General features: G+C 44.9%; 1 protein-coding gene across 3 annotated transcripts in view; it reads right to left on the bottom strand.

Annotated features, from left to right (window-relative positions):
* The window catches only part of RABGAP1L (RAB GTPase activating protein 1 like), a 368,567-nt gene that overhangs the window by 146,719 nt on the left and 199,166 nt on the right, over nucleotides 1-22,682 (bottom strand). For all 3 annotated transcript variants that reach the window (XM_075003254.1, XM_075003257.1, XM_075003256.1), the window contains exon 14: nucleotides 5,517-5,630. In XM_075003254.1, the coding sequence (XP_074859355.1) occupies nucleotides 5,517-5,630 (114 nt within the window). The remainder of the gene's footprint in view (nucleotides 1-5,516; nucleotides 5,631-22,682) is intronic.

Genomic DNA, 22,682 nt, shown 5'->3' with positions numbered 1-22,682 from the left:
GGTGGACCTTAGTACCCCTTTAGCTTTGACTTGGCCCCCAAATCATCCCAGTGCAGGGACCAGCTGTTCTGTCTTGACCATTACAGAGAAAATATTAGGTTTCATGCCTTTACTGACACAATAAAGCTGCCACTTGTTAGCTTTCTGGAAGTACGCCCTTTACAGAATTTACACAGCACTGACGATTCATAATGAAAGTAGAATAGGATTGTTAACATAAGAGCATGGATTAAGTGATATCAGGTAAAGAAGAAAAAAGAGAGAGATGATTACAAGCAAATATCTAAAAATGAATCTAAAATAATAGTCTTTGTTTAAGATAGTTTCTGTCACCCAGTCTCCTTTCCAGTTTTTGATGGCCAGGGCCTATCACAGAGATTACTTTTGTTACTTTGTCACTTAAGGGCTACGTCTACACGTGCACGCTACATCGAAATAGCTTATTTCGATGCAGCGACATCAAAATAGTCATTTCGATGAATAATGTCTACACGTCCTCCAGGGCTGGCAACATCGACGTTCAACTTCGACGTTGGGCAGCACCACATCGAAATAGGCGCTGCGAGGGAACGTCTACATGCCAAAGTAGCACACGTCGAAATAAAGGTGCCAGGAACAGCTGCAGACAGGGTCACAGGGCGGACTCAACAGCAAGCTGCTCCCTTAAAGGGCCCCTCCCAGACACAGTTGCACTAAACAACACAAGATCCACAGAGCTGACAACTGGTTGCAGACCCTGTGCATGCAGCATGGATTCCCCAGCTGCAGCAGCAGCAGCCAGAAGCCCTGGGCTAAGGGCTGCTGCACACGGTGACCATAGAGCCCCGCAGGGGCTGGAGAGAAAGCGTCTCTCAACCCCTCAGCTGATGGCCGCCACGGCGGACCCCGCTATTTCGATGTTGCGGGATGCGGATCGGCTACACGTGCCCTACTTCGACGTTCAACTTCGAAGAAGGGCGCTATTCCCATCCCCTCATGGGGTTAGCGACTTTGACGTCTCGCCACCTAACATCGATTTCAACTTCGAAATAGCGCCCAACACGTGTAGCCGTGACGGGCGCTATTTCGAAGTTGGCGCCGCTACTTCGAAGTAGCGTGCACGTGTAGATGCGGCCAAGGTGATGGAAAAAAGACACTCTCTCTCCCTTACATCCCCCAAAAGACTGTCTTTAATTAAAAACAAGAAGTCCTGTGGCACCTTATAGACCAACAGATATTTTGGAGAATAAGCTTTTGTGGACAAAGGCCCGCTTTGTCAGATGCAATGTAGTGGAGATTGTCTTTGACTTATACATCAGAAAGGCCTCCTGGGGATTCAGTTTCCTGCCTCTCTCTGGGGTACAGAATCCATGTTAATTCTCTTTCAAGTTCATGATCAGGATAACCCTTAGCAATTTAGCTTGATGGCTTTTCTCATGGCTAATAAATATACTGAGATAAACCCAGATAAAATGACAGAACACTAGAACTGGAAGGGACCTTGAGTCCAGTGCCTGCCCTCACAGCAGGCTCAAGCACCATTTAGACCAGTATTTCTTAAACTTTCTCAGACCATGGCACACCAACCAACAAAACTTTTTATGCAGAGCACCTATGAAAATTTTCTTTAAAAAAAAAATTGTTGTCAGACCAAAATGGGGGAAAAAAACAGCAACATATATAGCAAAAACGAAATGAAGTAATTTAATCAGGTATCATAGCAATGAAGAAGTACCATTGTATCTGGTTTTAAAAACAGAAATTGTGTAGCATCAGTGTATGATATCAAAAAAGTGTCAGATTCTCATGAAACAACTGCGAGTTGTTCATGGAACACCAATGTTCCATGGAACATAGTTTAAGAAACACTGGTCTAGACCATCCCTGACAGATACTTGTCTAACCTGCTCTTAAATATCTCCAGTGAGGGAGATTCCACAACTTTCCAAGGCAATTGATTCCAGTGCTTCACGTAACTTTGTTATCACCTTTACCTAGGCTAGGCTTCTGGTCTTAAACATGTTCTGGCGACACCATAGAAAGGGAACTCATAACGTCATACATAATATTCAGCTGTGCATTTTCCCTGATATTAATAGCCAGCATGTTATTTGCCTTCACATGATACCTCCCAAGCCATATTTTGTACAAATATTATCACAGCAGGGTGTGAATGTAAACAGGTTTAGGGTCACAAGAAGAAACGCTGCCCACATATGTGCGGTCTGCAGACTACAGCTGTGAAAAATCTCTGAGCTGTGGCACCAGGGCAAGCCTGATACCTGATGTGGAGCACCCATACGGACCACTCAAAGACAAACACATGACACGTGTCACAATGGTAGCATGAATCAATAAAGCATTCTCATCCCATTATCTCCTGCAGCTAAGAAAGTCCACAGGAAAGTCAAATGGTCGTGGTCAATACTAGCTGCTCCAGCAAAAGAGCTTATCATTCTCTGTCTGAGGACCAAACACACAGAGATTCAGACAACTCCTGCGGTAGGCTTATGTTATTTCATTGTAAACCAACTGCTGTACTGAATAATTCATCCCCATTTCCACACGGTTGGTTTGGATTAAGAATGAACTACACACTTGATGAGCAAAAGAAGAGTATCCAGTAGTGAAAGGCCCCATGTCACATATGATGCGGGATCTTCTCCAGTGTCCCAGTTCTCACTGGAAACCTTTGAGCCTCTGAAATAAAGCACAACCATGTTTCCAGAAACAAGTGCATGCTGCATTTATTTGTGTCTTGTTATTTGTCCAATGCGATTATAATCCTAGACAAACTAGGATATTGATTTCTCTGCAACGTATGTGATTCTTCCTATTAACGTCACAGCAGTTGTTTCTGCATCAAACAGAAGCTGCTTTAATCATGAAAAAATGCCTCAAATTAAATTCTGCACTGCAGATGCTCCAAACCTAAACAGCTGAGAAGACTATTTCTGCCTGTTGCTCTGGATCTCGAGAGCATAGTGTCTTTAACTAGGTGTGTAGACACAGAAGTAGGTCACCAGCACTATTCCTTTACTCACAGTGACAGAGGGAATGAGTGCTTCAGAAATAACTTTTCTTTTAATAAAATTTACACAAGTGCAAGAAATAAAAACCCTTTACCCTTTAGAAAACGTTTGATCTATAAAAAAACTAGCCAATCTGAACCCCCCAAATCTTCTACCACTAGCCACTGATGATTCTTTTCTCATCACTCATCACCATCTTCAGCAGTACAATTTCACTTTTAGAGTCTTAATTTCATCACACATATGTGCTGCTACAGAAAAAAGCTTCAAGTTTTCCTGATTCCTTTCTGTTCTGAAGAGATTAAGAGAAGAAACAAGAACTGACAGACCCATTAAAACATGGCAGTGAGCTTTTAAGTCTTCCTTCTTATCTGACGGCTCAAATCATTTCTCATTTCACAGGGGCACAGAGAAAACTTCTCTTGTCTCCAGCTTTCTTCTCTCCTACTGCAGAAAACAGAGACCTTTCCTGGCCCTATTAAACAGCAGTGTTCTTCAAATAGCTCATGTTTTCACATTAGGAGAGCAGTAGAAGCACACAGCATCTGTTAAAAAACTCTCTCCAATACTAAGCTGCCAAGCTACTGCTCTCAGCACTGAAGGTTTTCATGAAATCATCTCTCTTATAAGCAAGTTCATTAACTTTTAAAAATAATTCTTTCCAAACATTACAAAGCTCTTATATTAGGTAGCTAACTAAGGACAAGATTAGATACAGGCACAATAGGCACATTTCCAAGGCCCTGGCTTGCAGAGACATGTGATGCTATCAGACTGAGTTCTGGCATTTGAGATATATTTCAAATTACATTTCTATCCCTAATAATACTATCATCAAACTGCTGCTTTCTGGGTGCCACTCTATAGCCTCAACAGCACACAGCTGCAATTTTCCTCCTCAGGCACTGAATGCCTGCCCATATTCTCCACCATATCTGAGAAAGTGACCATACCTGGCAGGCGCACCTGAAGCTGGCCATGGCACAACCAGTACACTAGCCTTAGTTCCCATTTCTTCCAGAATCCTCAGTAACTCCCCACAAGCTTTCCAAATATACATAGCTATTACTGAGGTTAATTCAGAGCAAAACATCCCACCAAAATGTAATTCAGATTTCCCCAGCACAGTCTGAACAGCACATTTATTCTTTCAAATCCCAACACACCATGAACATGCCAAGTACAGCTCCGAACATCTCTCACCACGTGCTAGCTTGTCTCTGTAGACACTCAGGTATGGCCCTGGCATCTCTTGCCACACCTCCCCTAGGTATGGCTCTAGGATTTCACCCCACGCCTCTCCCCAGCCCAACTAACCGTGGAGCTTCTCTGCCCAGCGCCATTCTCAGGTCTGGCTCTAGCTCTCAAACAGAAACATCAGAAAGTTCATCGCTTGCTAACATTCAGCTCAATCTGGCCCTTTGGCTTCAGCTCTTTGGTTCAGAGAACCAACAGGCATACAGCATAACTTCTCCAGGTCAGAGAGCTTGGAGGTGACTCCTAATTTACCTCCTGACTTCTGCTTTTACTGGTGAATTCACCCTCCTTCAGCAACATTCCCACTCCGAAGCTCTCAACCCAGGCCTCCTGCTCTCCTTCTGAGCTTTGCCTCTGGACTTGCTCCTTTACTCAACTCTGGGTTCTGAGCTGTCTCTGGCCTTTCAGGAAAGACACAGACAAAGTGGGGAAAGAAGAGAGCAGCAAAAATGAATGGAGCTTTAGAAATATTACCTAGAAGGAAAGATTAGAGGGAAAAAAGGGAAGGGGGAAGGGGTTGCTTAGTATGGAAAAGAGAAAACACCACACTCCTTTAAAACAAGAAGTCTTGTGGCACCTTATAGACTAACAGATATTTTGGAGCATGAGCTTTCGTGGCAAAGACCCGCTTCGTCAGATGCATGAGTGGGGGTGTGGTTTCAGAGGGGTATTTAAAGAGTGGGGTCCCAGTAAATGGGGAGGGCCAGAGCTGACAAGGTCTGTTCAGCAAGGTGGAAATGGGCTGAATAGACCTTGTCAGCTCTGGCCCTCCCTTTTACTGCGACCCCACTCTTTAAATACCCCTCTGAAAACACCCCCCCCTCACTCATGCATCTGACGAAGCGGATCTTTGCCCACGAAAGCTTATGCTCCAAAATATCTGTTAGTCTATAAGGTGCCACAAGACTTCTTGCTGTTCTCGAAGCTACAGACTAACACAGCTACCTCTCTGATACTTGTCACACTCCTTTAAGAAATTCTTAACTTTTTCTTTTCCTGTTTTATCCTCTAATCCTACCTCATGTACACTGTTAGCCTTTATGTTAGTCATCTGATCACTTCAAAATTTAATTCAAGGAGATAGAGAATATGAAGTGACAAGAACTGCTTTGGGAGGTCTGAAATTACATCTGTAATTCAACTGAAGTTTTAAGGTCTTACCAAGCACTTATTTGAACTAGACCAAATTAAAAAAAGACTAACATCACCACAAAATCTCAAACTATGTGTTTTTTAAACTGACCATACCTTACATATCTTGTACAATGATTCCTGCCCGTCTCCGCCTGTGTCTTTGAAATAGTCGTGTGCTGGAAATGTTCGATGAATGTCTCGGGTAATGACACTCTCCTGGGCAGAGTCCTGTGGAAAAAAATACCATTAGTACAATTACAGCATAATGAAATATGCAGAATATAGGTCAACCTGGATACATCGGATAACTGCTTTTTTGACTCATTCTCCCAAAAATGCACTTAGAAAAGCCTCAACTCCCATGACCAGTTGACGGCTGCTTCAGAATGAGCAACGTGGCAAGTTTTTCCTCCTCCAAGCATAGGATCCAAAAAGTTTAAACTCTGGTAGTACTTTAAGGAAACTATTAGTCATGTAATTGTAGTTGATTTTCCCCAGAAATGTCTTTCACTGTGTCCTTCTAAGTATCAAGTAAGCAGAATCAGCCTGCCTCGAGCCACCTTGGAGACGTATTTCTTCAAAACACATCAACCAATGGCAAAAAAAGGGCTACATGAAAATACTTAAAATTGACCATTTAATGCTCTGAAGGGGGAAAAAAGACAGAAAAAGTTATTGTACTAGAATAAATAATGACCATGCACGGATACTTATCCTGCCTCTGTTTCTCAAAGCAGGAAAAGGAAGGATTAACTGATTATCAGGAAAGTCCATACTTTCCTTTGCTATCCATGCCTCTTTAATTCAGCTACATTTTCATACAGACTAGCAATTACATCTACTTGTGTGCAAAAGGACGCAGACTACTTGGAAAGCTGGGTGCCTCTCAAAAAACATCTAAATTATCGCCATTCAATCCTGAACAAAATCTACTACTGGTTGAACCTGTAAATCTGGTAATCCCTTCTTCAGGAGGAGCACAAATTTTGCAGGACCACAGTCCCTGGGTTGGGGCCGACTGGCATCTGCGGGGTAGGGGCAGGGGCAGGGGATGAAGCCGGAGCTGCATTGCCGGGGGTGCAGCTTGAGCCCTTGCCTGACCTGCAGCAGCATGAGACTCAGAACCCTGGCTTGCCTTGCAGCAGTGGGGGGCTGAAGCCAGAGGCCCTGCAGCAGTGTGGGGGCTGAAGCCGGAGGCCCTACCAGCCCTGTCACAGCATGGGGGCTGAGGCCAGAGCCCCTGCCTGCTGGGGGCCTGTGGCAGCCCTGGGAGCATGGGGACAGAGCTCTGTGGCAGCCCAGGAAGCCCAGAGTCTCAGGGGAGCAAGACACTGGGTCTGCCTGTGGCAGGAACCCTGGACTATGGGAATTGTCTGGTCCCAACCACAGAAGGAGCAACCTGTAGCACGTACTAAACAGAGATGCTCATCTGGTTCTGAGACATTTAGGAATGCACACCAAAAATGAGGGCGGAATGAGGGTGCATGCTTGGACCTTTCTTTCCCCCTCTTCCTGCAGAAACTGGGACCTTTCCCCTCTTCTTCCTGTGTGTGCCAAGGAGCTAGGGGGATACCATGACCCCAAACAGGGAGACAGAGAAAAACATCCCTAGCTAAGCTGCCCTCCAGTGCCAGTCGGGCTCTGAACTACCATCATCAGTCCAAGGCCTGGCCCCCTCCCTGGGATGATCCTCCTTGTCTTCTCACTCTTCTGTTATGTCCTCCTCTTTCCTCTGCCACTGCCACCTCCTCCCCTTGGCCCCTATGGCTTCTCCTTTCCTGCAGACTGCACTGTGAGTTGTCTCATAGGAGGCAAGTTGTGGTGACTACAGCGCCTCTGTATTGATCACTCAAGCCACAGGCTGCGAGTTGTGCTCTGCTTGCCCTGCGTGACCTTGCTGGCATCCTCCAGGTGCCCGAGGGTATTAACATACATAGGCCAAACAGGTAGAATGCAACACATAGCCTGGGGCCTTTTTGGTGAGTCCAGCAGCATCAAACCCTTTCAAAATCACTGTCGCTTGCCTCCTGCGCCATCTGCACTTTGCCAGAGAGGCAGTGGAGGAGAATGCCCTCCCTGGAGCCACAGCACTGGTTGTTGGATTCCAGTGGTGGGGAGTAAGATGCACATGCTTGCAAAACAGACTTACACCTGAATGAGAGATTTCATAATGATATGTAACAATCCGAGGGACTGTGGAAAATTAGGGAAGGTTGGAATCTTTGTACCAAGGAGAGCTATGCAAACACTGATGTTACAGTTTCCATCTATCAATCACCTTAGTGTTAACCTGCATCTGGATACAGGGGATGGGGTGGGATGCCCTGATCTAGGACAGAAATTGCACTTCTCTGTATTTTGCAACCCTGCACATAAAAATCGCATGGAACCATGGCATGTTACACAAAACAAAATGGAAGAAGGTTCCTTTGAACTACATTTACTATGAAAATAAAATTCTTGCATTCACTTTACAGAGGCCTCTAAATCTGTCTAAACAGGACTAGGAATTGAATTCATGACCCTGGGCCATCAGCAAAGCACATCCCTAAATTCAGCAGATCCAGTTGCCAGAAAAATCTACTCTTATCGGGGAATCCTTGATTATCAGAGCTCAGTAAGAGGCCTATGCCATCCCACCATACACAGCTGCCAATGTAAAGGTACATCCAGATCTCTCCAGCAATTCCTTGACAAAATAATGGTCTGTTAGGACCAGCTGGTACATGCTAGAACATCTTTCAGATGGCTATACTCTGCACTTGGGGACTGGAAAAGTGCCCAACTCTTTTGCAGGATTAGAACACAAAAGGAGCCCTCTATGCAGCCATGCTGAGCACTCTTCAGCTGCAGCTGAAAAGACAGCCGCAGGTGTAACTTTGTCTAAACACCGTCTAACTTTAAACTAGCTTCTGGCACTATTGCAGTGAATAGCACCGACCAGGCCAAAATTCCTTTAAAGGCATGTTCTAGTTTAGTTCCCTAGTCATCTCTGCTCTCATTTCCTTTTCATGATCCTCCAAATCCCCATTCCAACTGCTCCACCTCCTCTGAGATTCACTCTTTCCTCCAAGCTTCATCTTCCCTACTGAATACTCTTCCATCTCCTAAGTACCCACCTCTCTCTCTCCTCTTCAAAATCCCTTCTTAAAACCTACTTCTTCCACCATTCCATCCCACAGTAGACTCCCCAGAAATGATTCCTAACCATCAGTTGTCTCAGCAGCTGTTTTGCCTTTGTTTAACTGTAAACTGCTCAGTGCAGGGACTCTGATCTAATCCATATTTTATGAAAAAGCATCTTGTTTGCTAACCTCTGTTAAGTATTCCTTGTGTACCTCTACTACTGTGCTAACTACGCAACATGAAACAATTAAAGAGAGCAACTGACACCATGCTACGTAAAGAATTGCAACAAAACCATAGTTAATAAACACAATTAATAAGAGTTCTTAGTCTGGTGTGGACATTTAGCTAAATGTCTAGTCACCTTTTTTAAATGAGTATTTTCCTAGTTATAGCCCTCAAGCCATGCAAGCAAATAAACTCTTAAGCCTGACTGAGTAAGGTGAGGAGATAGCAAGTGTGAAAAACCAGGACACTTTTGGGGGTGAGGGTTAGGTGGGGGTGTACCTAAAATAAAGCCTCAAATATCAAGTCATCTAGTCACCCTAGATTCAGTTGGGACAAACTCTCTAAACAAACATCAGTCCTTCTCTTCTCCTTCATTCAATTGTGTTCATCATTTTTGTTACACAGTTGTACCATCCTTTTAATGGAAGTTTAGGTCAAGAGGTAGAACATTTTCTCTAAGATAGCTCATTGATAAGAGCTGCTTATACTTTTCTAGCTAGTGAATTAACAATAGGTCCAGTAAGTAGTCAAAGGATAACAGGTCAAATAGCAATTTAGTTCGACAATTACTGTAGCAATTGAACCTCATATTTGTATAGTCAGGATGAAATTTAATGAGTGCATTTCAACGTTTTAAAAGTTGCCCCTGAAAATATCTTTTATTTTCTTATACTCAAGAACATGTCTTACATCGTATGCGTGCATCAAACAACACGGTGAAGCCTTGGTCTAACAACAGAATGCAAATGTTGAAAGAAAATGCCAGAATAGCCCACTAGGTATTCTAAGCTCTCTGGCCACTTACAAAAACGACAGTACCTCTGATTTAAAAAACAAAAACAAAACAAAACAAAAACCCCAACCCTTCAAAAGCATGTCAAATATTTTGCCAAATTATGGCTTTGCTAGCACAGGGACATTGAGGGAGGCTGGGGTTAAGGTAGCACACAGCATGCCCCGGTGACCAGGTGCTGCTAACTCATATGGAAGGGAAGGAGGCTCTGCAGGTGTTCCGTTCCCTCCCAGAACTCAAGGGAGGGAAGGACAGTGCCAAGGCCCCACCTACCCTAACACAAGCAGAAGCTAAATCAGCACATGAGGGAGCACATGCTGCATTAGTTATAGACCTAATTCAATTCATTCCCTCCTCAGAGCAGCTGGAAGGCAAGGAGGAAGACTGACTGGGAGCCAAGCCCCAAAACCTGTACTCTGAGCACAGTGTAAGCTCAAGACCTATCCCATAATAAAGAAAAAACTGTTCAAAACAAACTGGAAACCACTTTGCTGACTCTGTGATGATGTAGGTTAACTGGGAGCCATTCACCAGCAGAACTCATGAGAAAGGAAGAGACTTTCAGAGTGGATGAAAGACATCACTACTTTTCTACTTTGTGAAATCTAAATTAACACACTTTCAAATACAGGTTGAACTTCTCTAATCTGGAACACTCTCATCCAGCAACATCCCTCACACAGAATGATTTTAAGTAGCCAGATAACCACTTATCATGGTCCCATACTTTGTTACCAGCCTCCAGTCCTGGCTCTCAGTGCTCCGTGCTGTTATTTAGCTCTAATTTACCCCTAAATGTCTTCTAAGAGCCCAGTGAGCAGTGGAAGTGTTGGCAATGCTGCTAGACAATATTGACCTCCTGTGGTCCAGCAAATTCCCAAGGGCACTGGACAAGGGACGTTCAACCTGCACTATAATTCACAGCAGCAGTTTTACTCAGACATTCTAATGCTGAAGTAAAGGAATTTTTTATGATCACTTATTTCTCAAGCAGGGTGGCCAGCATCATGGTCTTCTCCCACCGAGACATACTAATGTACAGAGAAGAAGAGTGAAGAGTTTTGCATGGTCAGAGGGGGACAAGTCACAAACAGTTATCAGGAAAAGCTAATCCAGCATCAGCTGGTATTATGTTTCCTGCTAAGCCTCCTCCATGCTGGGATCCTTCCACCAAGAAGAGTCATAAGAAACTGCTGCACCTAGAGAACTCCCACACCGTGTACTTCCAGTGAGCTCAGGCTGGTACAGATGAGGGACGGTGTTAAGTGCCACAGCTAAAACAGAAGAGGCATGTATACGTCAAGATCCTACAGAACCCCTGGGGCATCTAGGCCATCCCCACATTCAGTTCCACAGAGCTCACTGACCTGCATTCCCTGTAGAGCAATGTGAGGGAATCTCTGCAAGATTTCTGTGGCATTTTTGTCCACTTCTATTGTTTCTACTCCAGAGAGGCCAATCCAGACCACTATAATTAAGGTACAGAAAACTTGCAAGGTCACAGTCTTCCCATGTGGCACAATACTGAACCTTGCAATATACTTCTACTGCCTCTTTCACTTTAGCTACTCTCTTTTCTAGTGCCTTTCCAAATGGAAGTACAACCCAAATTTGTCTCAAGATGCTCTCATGGAATCTATTTTTCTTTTCTTTATTGGTTCAGACATAGGCCTTGTCTACACTAGCCCCAAACTTCGAAATGGCCACGCAAATGGCCATTTCGAAGTTTACTAATGAAGAGCTGAAATGCATATTCAGCGCTTCATTAGCACGTGGGTGGCCGTGGCACTTTGAAATTGACGCACCTCGTCGCTGCGCAGCTCGTCCAGACGGGGCTCCTTTTCGAAAGGACCCCGCCTACTTCGAAGTCCCCTTATTCCCATCTGCTCATGGGAATAAGGGGACTTCGAAGTAGGCAGTGTCCTTTTGAAAAGGAGCCCCATTGGGACAAGCCGCGCAGCAGCAAGCCGCGTCAATTTCGAAGTGCCGCGGCCACCCGCAAGCTAATGAAGCGCTGAATATGCATTTCAGCGCTTCATTAGTAAACTTCGAAATGGCCATTTGTGTGGCCATTTCGAAGTTTGGGGCTAGTGTAGACGTAGCCATAGTGACACTTCTAGTGCATAACCAAAATACTTAAACATCACGTAAACAGTCAACCAGACAGAAAAGAAGATATTGCCTAACAATATGATAGTGTGATTAAATATCCAGAATATGCCTAGATTGTTATAACTTCCCTTTCAGCTCCCTTTCCCACACACCCACCTAAATAAACACCCACCCACACCCATACACATTTCATACGAGTATCTTCCGAAAGAACATTAATACACCAAGTTCCCCCATTCATTCTTCAGCACATACTTAGAGAAGAAAAGCACAGGGACATTTTAAAGTAAGTTACAGGAAAGCTGCTAGACCTAGTTTTTTGATGCTCTTCTATCTGGAAGAGTTTTCTACCTCTCCCTCTCTCTCCCCACCACTCCACCTCCCTCTGACCCTGGCCACCATTTTATCGAGAACAGAACATTTAATTAGGTACATGAGATGTAACATCAAAGCTTTTCGGTGGAAGGAGGGGCAAATTTTCTAGCTGTAAAATGTTCAAAATCAAATCCTTTTTTACTCGGAGAGAACTGACAGGATTCAAAATGGGATCATCCAGAAAACTTAGGAGTGAGTGTTTCTAATGATTACAGGGAAGCAATCAGATAGTCTTAAAATAACTGGGGCCAAACAACATAAATGAGCTTATTCTCAAAACACACCAGGAGTCTGAAATGTGATAAAAACCCATGCTCCAACAAAAGCCATTACAGAGTCTCCAACAAAGGCGAGCGTAGACTACACTGTAAACTGTATGAAAAGCACCTCATTAAACTTTCCAGTTCACATGAGTTCACTTTTCAATTCGGTATCATACTAAGTATTTTACAAAGTTCTGGAATACAACACAATCTATGGTTATCTTAAGTTATACTTAGAGGGGTTCTTTAAAATTTTGAAAACAGTTACCTTCTTGTGAGAAAAGAAAGAAAAAATTCAGGTGCCACAGCACAAAGAAGAGTTCTGATTATCTTCATAATATTTCATACAATGGTTACTGTGCTGCCCGTTCAGAAGAATGACTGAGGGAAGGACTATTTTCACACATCTGATGCAACTAATATTAATTTGTGAAATTATCCCAGCACTGTTTTCTTCATTCTGGCCCTCAAAATCACAACTTCTGGAGCTCCATGAAAAGCCACATTCAGTCTTTGATCAGATTGTTATATATAAAAACATAATGCATTTGAATTCTCATATTTCACATTCCAGTAGGGTAAATATGGAAGCTTTAAATTTCTGAAAAGGGAATTCTCAGATTTTCATTGGTTCTTATCACTTGCTTCCAGTTCTGGAAGGTCCAGAGATATTGGTCTTTGAAGTAGACATTTTTAGACATTAGAAAGATACTTTAGGACAACTCTGAGCCCCTGAGTTGAGCAAGATTAGCTTACAGATCTATCTTTACAGGGACAGGAATACGAAAAATAATCTTAACATATTTGCTTAAAAATCCTTAAAATATATTTAAAAGGTGCCACATACACAATACATGAAGTATACCTCCTTCCCATAAATAGACAATCTCTCAATTATCATCAGCTTTGATTCATCCTTGAATATAATATGCACTGATCAACCACTACTAATTAAAAGAGAGACAAGAACTGAGAAAAAGCAAAAGAGGATATTCCTGGGAGGCTTTCTAACAGAGCTAGACATCAGAATACTTAAATGAAGAGAAAGGTACATTTATCTCAATAAATGTATTGGTCAATTCAATTCTGTAGAATACTATCTTAGTCTCAAACATACTACCGGCTGCTACAGCAAAAATAGCTGTAAACAAATATACTGGCAAAAATACAGGCATTAGAATTTAATAGTCTTGCTAAAAAAAAACAGCCCAAACCCTAAGCTCACATCTGAACAGAGAATTCAAACCCAACTGACTACATGTATCTTAGGCCCATCTCTGACCATTACAGTATTATGGATTATTAATTCATCTTTTCTCAAGACAGTAGAAATCTTATTTCAGCCAACTGCCTTATATTGTCCACAGCCTATTTTCTGTCCACAATTTTCAAAATCAACAAGGGATTTTTCATGCCTGAATCTGTGGAACTCCAAGTTTGTAGAATAAAAATGGATCCAATACTCAGAAAGTGATGAGCACCTCTCCTGTGAAACGTGACTCCTTAGAAGAGGATCAGTTTGGAACCCAAAGTTACCAATCATTTAAAAAATCTTGTCTTCTAGTTCTTATAACAGTTAGTCATTAAAGAGATTAATAATTTATAAAGGAAGGGAGTTTGGATTTGGTTTGGTTCTGAATAAAACTGACAAATTCAAATTAGATCAATTATTTTAAACAGTGCAAGAATGATTAATCAATCAGAAAACTACCAAGAAAAGTGGTTGATATTCATTTCTTGATGTCTTCAGATCAACAGCAGATGCTGTTGTGGAAAATATGCCTTAAGCAAATATAAATTATGCTTTAGCTAAACAAAAGTGAGCTGGTATGGGGTAACTGGGTAAAATGTAACAGTCTTAATATACAGATCAGACTAAATGACCCAATGGGCTCTTCTGACCTTAAACTTGATGACTGTATCAAGAAACTACAGTATTGCCAAGGTACTATACACAGTTACTCTTTTACTATGTATCTGAAAGCACATTCTTCTTCTACAGGAGGTGAAATGATTCTTAGACCAGTAGACACAAATTCAGAGATGGAGTTTGAACAAGTCAGTTGAGGTTGTCAATCTAATTTGCTCTAAATTATGTCTTTCTTTAGCTCTTCAGTCTGTATAATCAGTTCTCTCAAGGCTCTCTTATAGATACTTTTACTCATGCCCACCCATAGGTGCTGGAACCGGAAGTGCTGCCCTGGCCTGAAGTAATTTCCATTATATAGAAGGTTAATAGTTTGGTTCAATGGCTCTCAGCTCACCGCCACACAAATTGTTCCAGCCCCCCTGAACCCACCCATCATCTTGTAAGTTACATCCCTCACCGCACATCATCCCTGAATTCGACCCAGTGGAATCTAGTTAAATTTAAGTGCAATTTAAGGACTTTTGGCTGGTATAACACACATTGAGGAGCTAGAAGTGGAGGAGGGAGTTAGAAAAGAAAACAGAAGAGAACAGAAAACACAGTCCGGATGTGAAAGCAGACATCATCTTAATTTAATCCATATAGTCTCACTACTGTTTCCTGCTACTCAGCACATATTTACACCAGCCCTTCCTTAAAGATTAATAAATTGGTGTGAGAAAGTAATCTATACCACCTTATAAATCATGTCTGACCTTCTCCTGCGGTACAAAAGGCATCACAAGAAATGTTGTGAAAATAAACACTTTGTCCACATATCTATTCTGGAGATACCATCACTGGACCTAAACAGGATACTCACAGAATCAGGGGCACATTCTCATGTTCCTCAACTAACATCATATATGCCATCATGTGCCAACAATGCCCAGATGCTTTGTATATCGGACAGACTTCCAACTCTCTTAGACAAAGAATTAATGGGCATAAAACAGACGTAAAAATACTCCTGATTCACAAACCTGTCAGCCAGCACTTTAATGGAGTGGGCCATTCTGTTAATGACCTGCAAGTCTACGTTTTACTGAAGAGGAATTTTCACAACAGTTTGGAAAGAGAGGCTGCCAAACTCTCTTTTATATTCAAATTTGACACATTAACACGTGGTTTGAAGGGGATGGGAATTTTCTAGCTCATTATAGGAGCTCTTTTGCTTACTTGGCTTTATCTAGTTCTTGACTCCCCGCCACCCTTCTGCCCCTCTGTTCTCTGATTTGCTCACCTTGATAATATTTTTCTGATTTGTCAACCTTGATTACTATTTTTGGTTCTCAGTGCCTTAAATATTGAGTCTGTTCTGGTCTGGCTATGGTCTGAAGAAGTGGATCTGTCGCACAAAAACTCATCACCTAATAAATTATTTTGTTAGTCTTTAAAGTGCTACTGGAGTGCTTTTTTGTTTTGATAGTGTATAGACTAGCACTGCTATGTCTCTGTTACTATGGCCTCATATGGACTAACATACACGTACTGGTCACTTACTCTCAAAAGAATTTTGCAGTGTTACAAGGGATGCAGAGAGGAGTGACAAGAATGATCAAGAGTATGTGAAAAAAGAGCAGTTGTAAAGATTAGGATTGTTTATCTTTGTGAAGAACTGAAGAAGAGGAGACATGGTTGAATTATATAAAATAAGAAATAGACCAGGAAAAATTGAATGAAAACTTCTGTTCTCCCTGTCTCATAACACAAGAACAAAAGGGTATTTAAGGAAATTCAAAGATAAGAAATTCATAACAGATGCATTAAAATATGTTTTCACACAATGCATAATTAGACAGTGGAATTCATTGTCACAGGAAGTTACTGAGGCAAGAAACTTAGCAAGATTCAAAGACATTTGAATATTTATATGGAAACAAAGGAGAGTTATAATTAATAACAGACATTTTGAAAGGGATATAAAGACAATCACTAATTATCAGAACTCAGAATTGGTATTTATTGTCCCACATGATAGCTCCAATCTCCTTACAGTTGGGATTCTTCAACTTTTCTCTGCTGCATTTGGAGCTCACTTCTGGCAGAGACAGGGTAGCAGACCAGGTAGACTTTGGGTCTGAGCTAGTCTGAGAAGTCATATGTTCCAAAGAACTTTGGAAAATGAAAAATAATACTAGTTGTTCAAAAGAGCTAAACACAGTAGGGTCTTAACATTCGCGAACCTAAGGTTTGTGAATTCAAGTATTCACAAGCGGCCACTTCCCTGGGTAGGAATGCTGGCAGCTGCCGCTTTCTCCGGGCTCTGGGCAGCAGCAGCTGAGTTCCAGGTGGGAATGACTGCCATACAGTACAGTATTCATGAAATTCAACACTCACGAGGGTTTTCAACATGGAACCCTTGCGAATGTTGAAACCCTACTGTACATATGTTGATACAGTTTCATGCTTGTCCATTTTTCAGAACAAAAAAAGGTGATTGCAGAGTTCAAATGGCTCAGGTAAGACGCGTTCAGACTCAGAGAATGGGTACCATCCAGCTAAAGGCTGAAAGGTCACCTTTCTGCTAAAATAAAACAATTTTTCCTTATAAACACTTAGGCTACGTCTACACGTGAAGCCTACATCGAAATAGCTTATTTCGATGTAGCAACATCGAAATAGTCTATTTCGATGAATAACGTCTACACGTCCTCCAGGGCTGGCAACGTCAATGTTCAACTTCGACGTTGCACAGCACAACATCGAAATAGGCGCTGCGAGGGAACGTCTACACACCAAAGTAGCACACATTGACATAGGGATGCCAGGCACAGCTGCAGACAGGGTCACAGGGCGGACTAGCGCTTCCGGGGCAACAGCTAGCCGCTCCCTTAAAGGGCCCCTCCCAGACACACACAGCCTGCACAGCACGCGGTCTGAGGAGCCATAGGCACACAGACCCTGGGCAACGCAGGCATGGACTCCCAGCAGCAGCAGCAGCAGCAGCCACCAGAGGTCCACCCAGCCCTCCCGGCAGGAGCAGGGCTTGCCCTGATCCATGCCATGCGGGAGGCAGCTGAGCACCTCCTTGCTACACCAGAGGAGGAGCTGCCCCCAGGGCAGCAGGGCTCAACCCCCAACCCTGCAGCACCCCGCACCCCGCCCCACATCACACGCCGGCGGCTGTGGAGCTACCCCACCAGCACCGACTGGTGGGAGCAGCTGGTGCTTGAGGAGTGGGACGACGACCGCTGGCTCAGGAACTTCAGGATGAGCCAGCAGACATTTATGGAGCTGTGCCAGTGGCTCACCCCCGCACTCAGGCACCAAGGACACTGCCATGTGGCGTGCCCTCCCTGTGGAGAAACAGGTCGGCATCGCTGTCTGGAAGCTGGCCACTCCAGACAGCTACCGATCCGTGGGACAGCAGTTTGGTGTCGACAAGGCCACCGTCGGGGCTGTCCTCATGGAGGTAAGAGAACCCACGGGGGGAGGGCAGGGCAGGGGAGAGGGCCCGGGCAGAGGAGGGCAGGGCGGGGGAGGGCAGGGCAGGGCCACGCACACCCTGCTCACCCCTCATTGGTGCTCTCCCATGCACTTTCCCTGCAGGTTGTGCATGCCATCAATGCCATGCTCCTGCACAGGCTCGTGAGGCTGGGGGACCCAGATGCCACCATCGCGGCCTTTGCCACCCTGGGCTTCCCCAGTTGCTTCGGGGCTCTGGATGGGACTCACATCCCCATCCGCGCCCCGCATCACAGTGGAGGACGCTACATCAATCACAAGGGCTACCATTCTGTGGTCCTCCAGGCCTTGGTGGACAGCCGGGGACGTTTCCAGGACATTTATGTGGGCTGGCCTGGCAGCACCCACGACGCCCGGGTTTTCCGGAACTCGGGCCTGTGCCGCCGGCTGGAGGTGGGGACCTACATCCCCCAGTGGGAGATCCCTCTGGGGGACACCACCATGCACCTCTGCGTCATCGCAGATGCGGCATACCCCCTCCGGCCCTGGCTCATGCACCCATACACGGGCCATCTCTCCGCTAGCCAGGAGCGCTTCAACCAGCGCCTGAACCACGCGCGCCAGGTGGTGGAGCGCTCATTTGGCTGCCTGAAAGGACGCTGGAGATGTCTCCTGACCCGCCTGGATGCGGGCCCCAACAACATCCCCCAGATTGTGGGTGCCTGCTGCGCCCTCCACAATTTGGTGGAGAGCAAGGGGGAGGCCTTTTTCCAGGGCTGGGCTGTGGAGGCCGGCAGGGCCGACATGCAGCCACCCGCTGCCCCCAGTCGGCAGGTGGACCCCGAAGGGACCCGGGTCCGGGAGGCCCTGCGGGCCCACTTCAATGATGAGGCCATGGGGTGAACTCTGCCAGGCCCCCCACTGCCCACCCCTTCCTCCACAACACTCCCTGCCCCAACGCCCACACCATGGAGCACGCAACCGCACCCCCCCCCACACACTTTTCCTGGACAAATGACAGCACGCACTTGTGGCTGAACTTAAACTGCTTTTTCTTTTAGAACTTTTTTTTTTAAACTATAAATAAAACAAGAACAAACTATATACAACATGTGTGGAACAAAAGCTCCTTCACCTTACTCCTGACGTGATCAGGAGTGCGGGCAGGGTGACCCTGGGCAGCCAGGCCGTCGGCCAGCCGAGCAAACGCATCCGCGTTCAGCCTCTTGCTCCCCATTACCTGGAGCACCTCCTCCTCGCTCCAGAGCCCCAGCAGGTCCCGCAGCTCGGCCTCCATCCAGGAGGGGCCCCGCTGCCGCTTGCCAGCCTGACTGCCCGCCTGGCTGGGCTGGCTGCCCTGGCTCCCCTTGTGGGGGGGTCCCCTGGGGGCGCTGGGGGGGCTGCTGGGCGGCCATTGAGGGTCCTGTGGCTGCTGAGGGACGTGCAGGCTGGCCGCGTGTCTGAACTGCTGCCTGCACGTTCCCTCAGCTTCCTGCACAGGAAAGGAAGGGGAGGGGATCTTTAAGGGGCCGCTCCACGCGGCCACCATTGAGCTGAGGGGCTGGAGAGAGCGTCTCTCAACCCCTCAGCTGATGGTCGCCATGGAGGACCCCGCAATTTCGAAGTTGCGGGACACGCAATGACTACACGGTCCCTACTTCGACGTTGAACGTCGAAGTAGGGCGCTATCCCCATCTCCTGATGAGGATAGCGACTTCGACGTCTCGCCGCCTAACGTCGAAGTTAACTTCGAAATAGCGCCCGACGCGTGTAGCCGTGACGGGCGCTATTTCGAAGTTAGTGCCGCTACTTCGAAGTAGCGTGCACGTGTAGACGCGGCTTTAGTATGTTATTGGAGCCAATAAAACAATTAATGTGGTGAGATTTCTTTTAAAAACCCCACAACTCTTTGGCTGAGTCTACACTATCAAGTCCTTTGAGAAAATCAGGCCCTCTTCCAAAGAACACATGGAGCATCTACACATAAAATGCACTCTTATGATTAGAAATCAAAAAAATGTGGCTCTTTTTCCGAAAACCATCTTCCACTCCCGGATCAGGAAGAGCATCATTTTCTGAAAGATTCTTTTGGAAAAAAGCGTGTGTAGATGCTCTGGGGGCCCTTCTCTCAAAAGAGAAGTCGTCATGGCACCAGATTTTTCTAGTCCTGTCCTGTTCTTTTGAAAGAGTGGGGGCTGTGTGGATGCTCTCTTTCAAAGCAGATTGCTCTTTCGATCCAGTTTTTTCTGCATAGATGCAACCTTCCAGAAGATCGTCTTTCAGAAGATCACTGTAGTGCACATGCAGCTTTTGAGGTTTCTTTCTTTCTCTCCCTTTTCTCCCTCTGTTCTGAACTCCCTCTTTTTTCTGCTACATAGGCTATGTATACACTACAAGATAAAGTCAAATTTAAGGCAGTTAGTTCAATTTTACATCACTGTCTTCACTGTAAATACCATTAGCTGAATTTTAGGGAGCACTAAGATCGAGATCATAACACCAAAAACGGCTGGGTGTAGTGTCAAGTTCAAATTTAAAAGTTTGAATAAAAGCTAGTGTGGAAGCACCATGTCTTTAAAATCAAGTTATTAGCCTGCAGAGGCATCTCATATGTATCCCACAATCATAGAATCATAGAACCATAGAACACTAGGACTGGAAGGGACCTCGAGAGGCCATCAATTCCAGCCCCCTGCCCCAATGGCAGGACCAAGTACTATCTAAACCATCCCTGATAGACATCTATCTAACCTGTTCTTATATATCTCCACTGATGGAGATTCCACAACCTCCCTTGGCAATTTATTCCACTGTTTGACCGCCCTGACAGTTAGGAACTTTTTCCTAATGTCCAACCTAAACCTCCCTTGCTGCAGTTTAAGCCCGTTGCCTCTTGTTCTACCCTCAGAGGCCAAGAAGAACGAGCTTTCTCCTTCCTCCTTATGACTCCCTTTTAGATACCTGAAAACCGCTATCATGTCCCCCCTCCACTCTGGCCGCTTCCATCTCCGCTGCTCTCCAGGTGCAAAAGAATTAGGTAAAAGTAAGCCCGTGAATTTGAATCATGTACTAGGAAGCCTGTGGCTGTGGGGTCACACTTGTATGTGAAGCCAAGAAACTTCTTTATTTCTTTGCTATCAGTGAAATGAGTGGATTGACCATTAAAAATAGCCACAACACAAGAGTTCATGGTTCTGTCTCTACCTTTGCAAGCTGAGCACGTGGATATTCTTTTTTTCCCAGTGCTGGCACCAGCCCCACCACAGCATGTGGCAGCTCGGCTGTTGGGGGTGTCACGCTTGTATGAGAGGCCAAGAAACTTCTTTTCGGCAGTTTACATCTGTGCAGCCACTCCTCCCTCCCTCACAGGTGCCATGGACTCGAGGTCTTCCCTACACACAACCACATCACGTGGCTAATCCCCAACCCAAAAAAAGGACAGGCCAGCTGCACAGTGCGTACCATCCTGCCAGGCAGCACCATTTCCTGGCTTGCACGTGGTGAGGTCTCCAAAGGCGGGAAAGATTTTCAGGAGCTTGCAGCTGCTGGAGTTGACCATTTCAACTGGCCACAGACCTTACACCTCCCAGCCCAAAAAGATTTTCAGGGGCTTGCAGCCATTAGGGGGACCAATTCAACTGGCCATGCAGACACGGACCCCACATCCCCCCGTCTGAGCAACACTGAAGAGACCTTTTCAACTGGCCCTTCCTTCATCCTCCAATCTGCCCAAGTCCCCATGGAATGAGGGGATCCAACCCCCTAACAGTCAGTCAGGGCTTTCCCCCCCCACCTAAGCAACACTGCATGTTGAAATTTGGCGAACCCCATCCCCCATGTTGGACAACTCTGTGTAGTGAACTGGGAAGCCAAAATCTTGTTCCTAACCTTTTCTAGTCTTCTCTTTCTTCAAGCTTTGGCCCCCTTAACACAGGGAAAAGTGGAGTAGAGGGCCAGTTAAGACGACACAGACTCCTGGGTGATTGCCAGGCACAGAAGCATTCATGCATGTGTAAATATGGTGAGCCCCATCCCCCATGTTGGGCACCTGTGTGTAATGATTTGGGAAGCCAAAAATCCTGCTTCACAAAATCTCTTTTTTTCCAAACCTCTACTATCCTACTCTTTCTTCAATCTTTGCATTGTTCCTGTATTATTTTCAGGGATCATGTTGCTATAATCAAGAAAGAGGGGACAGTGGCTGGAGGGCTAGTTGAGAAGACTCAGACACCTGCTGATTTTTGTAAAATCTTTGATAATTCAGTTATAAAAAGCAGTTCAGTTATAGAAGCGAGAGATTTCAGTTAATTTGGCGATCTTTGTTGAGACAGAGAGGGGAATGAGGGCAATACAGTGTGGAAAGATGACATCACATATCCACAACCGCTTGCGGGGCATTTTTTTTCCCATGCTGCATCAGCAAAATACCCAGAAAGCTACAGGGATGAGAGAACTGTGGGATAGGTTCCCACAGTGCACTGCTGCAACACTCAATGCTTGGTGACTGAGTGCAGTAGCAATACGTCAACTTTGTGGAGAATCTGGGGGGAAATGAGGATACTCAAATTCGAATTTACAAAACCCAGCACTACAAAATCAATTTTAATAAATTTTAATTTATCTTGTACAATGGATGTACACATACTCATATTTGTCATCTTGTTCATCTGTCTCAATCTGCTCACTCTTTCAGAAAAAAGAAAATTAACCCACAGGACTCTTTCACTTCAAGACATTAGGTTAAACCCTTGAGTGCCAATGACCAACTTGTTCCACTGTGATGGAGAATTGTGGTCCTTAAAATCTTATCAAAGAGCCTCCAGAGGTTGCATGCTGTTCTTCTGGAAGGCTCTTTTCTGCTTCTGCTCTCCTTGTGTTTATATGTGGCAGTGAGATCCTGAATGCCTGCTACTGGGGACCATTAAGAAATCTGATTATAAAAACTAAACAGATGACAATCCTGCACTTAGTATTTATTTGTATTACTGTAGTGCCTCTTGATAAATATTTTATATTTTGCTCTCATGCTGGTTCCATTAGCTGGGAGTTGGAATTGCTTCATTCCA

Source organism: Carettochelys insculpta, chromosome 9 (genome assembly GCF_033958435.1).
Source record: "Carettochelys insculpta isolate YL-2023 chromosome 9, ASM3395843v1, whole genome shotgun sequence".
NCBI classification, from domain to species: domain Eukaryota; kingdom Metazoa; phylum Chordata; order Testudines; family Carettochelyidae; genus Carettochelys; species Carettochelys insculpta.
This window is presented reverse-complemented; position numbering and strand designations above follow the sequence as displayed.